This window comes from Falco punctatus (genome assembly GCF_963210335.1).
Source record: "Falco punctatus genome assembly, chromosome: 19".
Lineage (NCBI taxonomy): Eukaryota > Metazoa > Chordata > Aves > Falconiformes > Falconidae > Falco > Falco punctatus.
The window spans coordinates 537,712-545,522 of record NC_137599.1 but is presented as its reverse complement, the minus strand read 5'-3'; the positions used below and the strand labels follow the sequence as shown (position 1 = coordinate 545,522).

The 7,811-nt window shown below is 64.3% G+C and overlaps 1 protein-coding gene across 1 annotated transcript; it reads right to left on the bottom strand.

Annotated features, from left to right (window-relative positions):
- Positions 1-238: 238 nt before the first annotated feature.
- Positions 239-7,498, bottom strand: C1QL1 (complement C1q like 1). Its single transcript, XM_080369719.1, has 2 exons — positions 6,669-7,498; positions 239-1,796 (listed from the first exon to the last, which is right to left on the bottom strand). Exons 1-2 carry the CDS (start codon positions 7,227-7,229, stop codon positions 1,617-1,619), a joined length of 741 nt encoding a protein of 246 aa, XP_080225845.1. The 5' UTR covers positions 7,230-7,498; the 3' UTR covers positions 239-1,616.
- Positions 7,499-7,811: the final 313 nt, after the last annotated feature.

Here is a 7,811-nt window from a genome sequence, read left to right as displayed (position 1 = left end):
CCTCCTTCTCCCCCCCCCACCCCCGTGCGCTGCAGACGGCGGCGTTCCACCCGCCCGGCCGCACCAGCTGTGCCACCGCTGCGCTGAGCCGTTCCCCAACGGCCCCAACGGCCCCAGCGGCCCCGCCTCCCCCCGGCCCGGACGGGCGCTGGCCCCTCGCGCCCTGCCCACGCCCCCCGCGAGGCGCCCGCTGAGGGCCGCAGTCCCGCCGCGCTGGCCCGGCCGCCATCTTTCCCCCTTGGCCCGTCCCCACCGTGGCCACCGAGCCGGGCCGGGCCCCCACGGGGAGCACCGGCAGCCCCAGCGCTGTCGCCCAGCCGAGGGCCCGGGTGGGTTGTGGCGCCCGGGGTGCTCCCCAGTGTCAGCTGGGGACTGGGGTGCTGCCACACCCGGCCCTAACGGCGGGCTTCTCCTCACGCTTGGAGCAGACAGCCCTGGCCCTAACGAGCTGCCCAGCCACTGCCTCGTCCCCACTAATTAGTGCTGAGAAATGAGCACCAGGGACCCGCTAGGGCCTGCCAGGGCGACACCCACCCCCCCGTCCCCAGGGGCGCCCACATGTCCCCCGCATCCCCCGTCCCCTGACCCCACCACAGCCGCTCTGTGGCTCTGGGCACTCGCTGTCACCTCTAATTGGGCCATGTCCTGCCCGCACTGAGGCAGCGGTGACAGGCGTGTGCGCCTGAGGGTCCCCATGGCTCTGCGTGGCCTGACCATGCCCCCCCCCCCCGCTGCGGGGTACTGTGCCCCTGGCAAAACACCCTGCCATGGGTTTGGGTGGGCTTGGGGGACAGGGACATGGTGGCGCACCCAGCAACCCCACTGGAGGTGGCAGAGGAGACACCAGTGCTTGGGAGCAGAGGAGCCGCCCCCAGCACCTCCCCGCTCGGGCAGATCGCTAAGCCAAGCAGGGTCACTCGGGGGGGGGGAGGACCCCATCCCGGGGCGGGGGGCATGGGCTCTGCCCCACGCAGGGACACAGACAGCAGACAGGGACAGGTCACAGCTCTGCTTTACCATGGAGTTGCCCCAGGGTCGGGCACAAGGCATCTCCCCCCCTCCCCAGCGCAGCCCCCAGCACAGGCTGGACAGGGACGGGGTAGCGGGGCACCCGTTCAGCCATCTGCACGTCCTGTACATATATACACACTGGCAGGGACCCCCGGCCCCCAGCATCGCCCCAGGTGTGGGGAGGCAGCAGAGAGCAGGGTGCCATGGGGCCAAGCGGGGTGTGTAGCCAGGGGACAGGGGGGCAGGGGGGCAGTGCAGGGGGGGTCCCCCAGCTTCTTGCTGGCCCCTAGCTCCCTGCAGTCCCCCAAGCCCTGAAATCAGCAGCTGAGGGGTGAGCTAATGGGGAAGGGGGGGGGGCATAGATGGCCTGGACCACCGTGGGGAGATGCTGTGGGGCTGGACCACAGCAGAGGGATGCCATGGGGCTGGACAGTAGCAAGGGGAAACTGTAGGGCTGGACAGCAGTGGGGGGATGCCATGGGGCCAAATCATGGCAGAGGGATGCCGTGGGGCTAGACAGTCATTGGGGGATGCTGTGGGGCTGGACAGCAGCAGGGAGATGCCATGGGGCTGGAGGGCTGTGGGGTGATGCTGTGGGTCCAGGCTTAGTCCGAGTAGATGATGAAGCCAGAGAAGGTGCTGTACTTGTTGTTGTTGCCACCATGGGCTTTGCCTCCGTCCAGCTTGATGAAGACCTCATCCCCCGCATCCAGGTGCAGGATGACGCTGTTGCTGGCGTAGTCATAGTTCTGGTCGGCATCCTGCGCGATGGCGCTGGCCCGCACCTGCGCAGGGGATACCCATGTTACCTGGCTCAGGAGACGGCTCAGCCCTCAGATCCCACAGGACACCCAGGGTCCCAGCTCACCCACAGCCAGGGAGACTGCCCGCTAGCTCCAGGGTGGCATGGGGTGCCCTGGATCCCCACACACGGGGGAACAGGTCCCTGATGGAGGCAGCTTCTCTGAACATCACCCAGAGCCTCTCCCTGACCCAGCAGGCTCAGGTGTGGGACCACAGCTCCGATGTGGGACCATGGCTCCGGATTCAGACATGGGACCACGGCCCAGACACAAGGCCCCATCTCTGGATTCAGGTGCACAATGACGGCTCAGACACGGGAACCTGACTCCAGGTTCGGATGCAGGGCCGTGGCTCAGACATGGGACCCTGCCTCCCAATTGGAGTGTGGGACCACTGCGCAGATGTGGGACCATGGCTTCAGGTTCAGACATGGGACCACGGCTCAGACACAGGGCCCCTTCTCCACATCAGGATGTGGGATCGCAGCTCGGATATGGAACCTCGACTCCAGGTTTGGATGCAGGACCACGGCTCTGACACATGACCCTGGCTCCAGATTTAAATATGGGACCACAGCTCAGACACGGGACCCGAGCTCCCAATTCAGATGAAGGGCCACATCTCGGACACAGGACCCCGTCTCCCAGCTCAGCACCAACCCGATGAACCCCAGTGCGTCCCCACTCATCTTCCCATGAGTTTCACAAGGACCATGAGCATGTGGCAAGGGCTGAGCCAGCTGAGCTCAAGCTCCCCAAAACCAAGCCTCACTGCTCACCCAGATCCCAACCTACTGCGGGGTGGGATGCTCCCCCTGATAAATATTTCCTTGGTGCCGGAGGACAAGGCTGAGAGGTGCTGGCAGCGCCAGAGGTGCCAAAACTGCCTGGAAAAGAAGCTTTGTGTCTGGAACCCACTGCTGCTGCAGAATTACTTGGGTAATCAAATCTACACTGTTGCCTTGCAGGGAGATTGTGTGGCGCTGGGTGACAGTGACAAGCCGGCAGGTAAAATCCCAAGTGAAATGCAAACGTGAAGCACCAGGAAAAAGATGCTCCTAATTACAACCGATGAGAATGGGCTCTTAATTGGCCCATGCCAGGCAGGGAAGAACCACCAAGTGGCTGCAGGGTCCCAGAGTGGCTGCAGGGGGAAGGACGGGTGTTCCCATGGATTCCTGTCCTTTGCCTCCAGCACAGGAGTCCTTTCCTCCTCGGGAATGCAGCTACATCTCCCAGAGCCCACAAGCAGCCTGTGATGGCATGGTCAGACACTGTTAATTCTGGAACCTACTGAGGGCCCAGCAGGTGGTTACATTGGGCTTGTTCTCACCCACGCAGCCGTACCCCTCACGCTATGACCAGCACTGTCACCCTTGTGCCTACACCACCACCATGAGGGTCCCTGTCCCCTGGGGGCAACACAGTGAATCTCAGCTGGTCATGGCACCCCAGTCTCCAGAGGATGCTGCCTTGCCTGAGTTTGGGCCAAGGAAGAGGATGGAGGGAAGAAGCAGAGGGAAGGAGAACCAGGAAAAGCCACCTGGCACCAGCTCTGCTGCCATCATTTCCCCCTGCCACAGCTAGAGCTGCTCGGTGCCATCCGTCTCCCCTCATCAAGGAGCCACCTCATCACCGCGCGCCCACCAGCCCTTCGCGCTAACCAGGGAAGATAAATGGCAGCGCCGGGGCCCGGCTGAGCCACTCCTGGCACCATGGTGGCAGAGGAGGTGGGGACTGCCACCATGTCCCCACGCTGATGGCTTCACCCCCCCTTGTCCTTTTTTGTGCCTCAGTTTCCCCATGCCACAGCCAGACGCAGCCCCTGGAGGTGGGAACCATTGTGTGGGGGCCAGCCCCCAGCCCCAGTGGTTGGCTCTGCTGCAGCCACTGTCACTGACACCATGTGCCCCATGTGCCATGGCCACCACAGCCACCGCAGTCCAGGACCCCCAAGGAGTGGCAGCGGGTGCCCCCCAGGGCCCCCAAGTGCAGTGGAAGGCGCCCCCCCAGCACTCCTGGACATGGCAGCAGGTGCCACCCAGGACCCCCAAGTGCAGTGGTGGGTGTCCCCCCCAGGGGTCTTGGTCATGGCAGCAAAGTGCAGTGGTGGGTGTCCCCCCCAGGGGTCTTGGTCATGGCAGCAGGTACCCCCCCCAGCACTCCTGGGCCTGGGTATCTACCCCAGGATGTCTGGGCATGGTGGTAGGTGCCCCCCAGGGGTCCTGGTCATTGTGGGGGGTGCCCTGCCAGCATCCCCATGCACAGCAGCAGCTGCCCCCCCAAAGACCCCTCTGGGCATGGCAGCAGGTGTCCCCCAGGACCCTTGGGTGCAGCAGCAAGTGCCCCTCTGGGCCCCCAGGCAGGTCCCTGTGTCCCCACAGACAGGGTCCCTTGGGGACCGTCCCTGAGCCCCCACCCACGGGAATCCCCCCGGGGCTGTGCCCACCCACAAGCCACAGCACAGCCGCACACCCCTTCAGCTACACGAGCCAGCCAGGACGTCCCTCACCCCACCACGGGGACCCCAAAACCACCCGGCTCCAACCCCCTCCCGCCATCTGTCCATCCACCCAGCATCTCCCCCCATCCCGTTGCCCTGCTTGCCTCCTCTACAGGCTAATACAAATAAGAATAATTAAAGCTAATTAATCACCAGGAGCAGCTCCCTCCCAGCGCTGGGGCTCCCCTGGCTCTCATTAACTCCAGCCCCAGCGCAGGGGTGATGGGCTGTGCCCAAAACTGGCAGTGCCCAGAGCAAAGTGGGGGGTCAGAGGGGCCCCCCCAGGTTATAATTCCCTCTGAGGATGCCAGGATCTACCCTTATCTGCTGGGAACTCCCCCTGCCCCCCCCCTCCCCGCCTTGTCAAGGATGAGGTATATTTGGCAACAAAACCCCAATTAACCCCATTTTTAATTATTTGTGGCATTTGGGGGGGTACCTTTTTTAAACTCTCCCGCCAGTGCCAGCCCGCCAAAACGCTCCCCTGCCTCCCGAGCCGCTTCTTTATAAATATTGGAGTGCTGATAGCTCGTTAGTAATTAACAACCAGTTAATTAAGCTGCATCGCGCGCCCGACTGAGCGCGGTTCCTCTTGACGAGGGGCTGCGTAGCTTCTGGAAATTCATCCAGTAGTGCCCGGGTGTGTCAATTCCCCACCGAGCCGGGGGTGGTCAGAGCTCGGTGGGGTGGAGAAGGAGGTGGGAAGGTTTGGGGGGGGGGACCCAAAAATATATTGGGGGAGGAAAAAGGGGATGAGGTGGCTTTTTGGGGATGCTCAGTTCAGAGTTACACTGATGCTGCTCAGGAGAAAGAGCTGGCTGTGCCAAGCGTCGCTAGGACCCCCAAAATTTTGGGCTGGAGTAGGGGGGAGCCAAAAAAAAAAAGAAAAAAAAAAAAGAAAATTTAAACTGTTTGGATGGAGAAAAAATGCCGAGAGGCTCCTGCCCCCCCTGCGCTCCTGGCTCGGCAGTTTTCAGCCGAGGGGTGAAGCACTGTGGTTGTGCCAGTGCTCCCGCTTCCCCTTCCACCCCTGGCTATTTTTTGGGTTTATAACTCAGTTTTGGGTTAATTCAGTGTTGTATATCCTCAGGACAGGGATGTACCACGGGGCTTGATGCTGGGAGAGAATGATGGGAACCAGGAGTGGAATGGGATGAATCCTGGAGTGGATGCTGGCTGTGGTGACACCCAAGGGAATAAGCTCAAGTGACATTTTGGGGGTCACGGCCACATCTTGTGCCTTGAGTCGTGGCTCGGGGGGACACATGGTGTGGGAAAGGGACAGCGTTTTGAGCATCACCTGCAAGTCACGGGGATGGAGAGACTGTGTCTTGGCATCGGGAAGATTTTCAGATGGATGGAGTCGGGGGGGATGCTGGAACCAGGGGAGGGGCAAGGATAGGGCCAGCCTCAGGGTGGCCCCCCTATGGTGTCCACCACACAGCCTGGCCAGCAGTGGGGACATCTCTCCTGACACAGCAGCAGCCAAGCTGGCTCTGGGATGGGGGTGCAGCACCCCAAAAGTGGGGCAGGCACTGCCCCGCTCCAGGCCATGCAGACACTGTCCCCTGCAAAGGAGCCCGCCCTGTCCCCCCTGGGGAGTCCCAGCAGGGATGATGGCACGCCTCAGCGACGTCCCAGGGCACCCTAGAGGCATGTCTCTGGAGCCAAGGAAGGACTGAGGGCACCCTTGGGGACAAATCAGGACAGCACAGGTATGGTGGCAGAGTATGTCCCCAGTGCTGGGAGAGGGATGAGGCACCGGGGAGGGGGCATCTCTGGGACTGGGAGAAGGATGGGGCTCCCTGGGGATGCATCCAGGGCCCATCACCACCACTGGGAGAAGGATGGAGCATCCTGGAGGTGCATCTCCGCGGCTGGGAGTGGGATGGGACATGCCGAGAATGAATCTCCAGGGCTGGGAGCAGGACAAGGCAATGCGGGGCTACACCCAGAGCTCATCGTTGCCACCAGGAGAGGGACAGAGCATCCCAGAGGTACAGCCCTGGGGACAGAAGAAGGATGTGGCACCCCAGGGACGCACCCAGAGCACATCACTGCCACTGGGAGAGGGATGTGGCACCCTCGGGATGCATCCCTTGGGCCAGGAAAAGGATGGGGCATGCCAAGGAAGCGCCTGGAGCCTGTCATCAGCACCAGGAGAAGGATGTGGCTGAGGGTTCATCTCTGGGGCCAGGAGAAGGATGGAGAACCCTGGGGGTGCATTCCTAGGGCCGGGAAAAGGATGTGGCACCCTGAGGAAGCACCCAGAGCCCTTCCTGGGAGCTTGGGGGGCAGCAACAGCTCCCGTCCCCATGGTGGGGCTGGTAGCCGGGATGGCCAGCCCTTACCTGACCATTCTTGCAGAGGTCGGCCCACATGCTGGTGCCATCGCCGCCGCGCATGAGGACGTGGTAGGTGAAGAAGTAGGTGCCGGGGATGGCGCAGGTGAACTTGCCGGAGGTGGCGTCGTAGCTGTTGCCCAGGTTGGTGACCACGTCGTCGAACTTGAGGACCTCGTAGCCCTCATGGGGGTTCTTGAGGCCGGCGTAGAAGGCGACGCGTGGCACCGTGCTATAGGTAGCCGCACTCACCGCACCTGTAGCCCCTGGTCCCGGTAATCCCGGGGGTCCCGGTCGTCCCGCTTCACCCCGCGCCCCCGCCGGTCCTGGCGGTCCTGGTTCTCCCGGCGGTCCCGGTGGTCCTGGTTTTCCCGGTCGCCCTGGTTTGCCTTGGGGACCCTGCACCAGGGTGGAGGGCGGCGGGATGGGGCCGCGTTCGGCTGGTTGCGGCGGGGCAGCGGGGCCGTAGGGCTCGCAGACCATCCGGCAGGTCCCCAGCATCTCGTACCGGCCATCGGTACCGGCGGAGCTCACCAGCACCGGGATGAGCACCACCAGCACCAGCACCATCACCACCCCCGCCGCGGCCGCCAGCAAAGTTTTCCGGCCCAGGCTGAGCCGCCGCCCGGCCGGGGCGCGCTGCCGCCCGGGGGTGGGAATGGTGCCGGTGGGGGGGAGCAGGGCGGCGGCGGGGGGGGACGACTCGGGGGTGGCGGCGGCGGCGGCCGCTCCGCTGCGCTCCGCTGGCTCCGGTGCGCCCCGCGCCCGCCCTGACCACGCCCATCCACGCCCCGGCCACGCCCTCAGCCCCTCCCCTGTGCCCGCCCACGCACGTCTCTGAGCGGGGAGGCACGCCCCCCGTCACGCCCCTCTGCCACGCCCATCCCTGCAGCCCCCCCCGGACCCCCCTTTTGGCCGTGGGGTCGCCCCCCCCCCCCCCCCGCTGGGGCCCCCTCCGCCCTCCCCCCGCGTGCTCACCCGGAGCCGCGCCCTGTCCCCACGGGGCCCACGCGATGCGCCCGGCGGGCACGTCCCCTCGGGGGCTGGAGTTCTGTCACCTCCGTGCCCGGGACCAGCCGGTGGCCCCGTCCCCGGAGTTGGGGACAGCCCTGGAACCCGCCACCCGTGTCCCCTCGGAGGCAAAGCCACGGG

Coding starts and splice junctions, on each gene's coding strand:
- C1QL1 (XM_080369719.1), bottom strand. CDS start 7,229: ATGGTGCTGGTGCTGGTGGTGCTCATCCCGGTGCTGGTGAGCTCCGCC. Junction 1,797..6,668: donor ACCTCTGCAAGAATGGTCAG/GTAAGGGCTGGC, acceptor TCCCCTGCGCAG/GTGCGGGCCAGCGCCATCGC.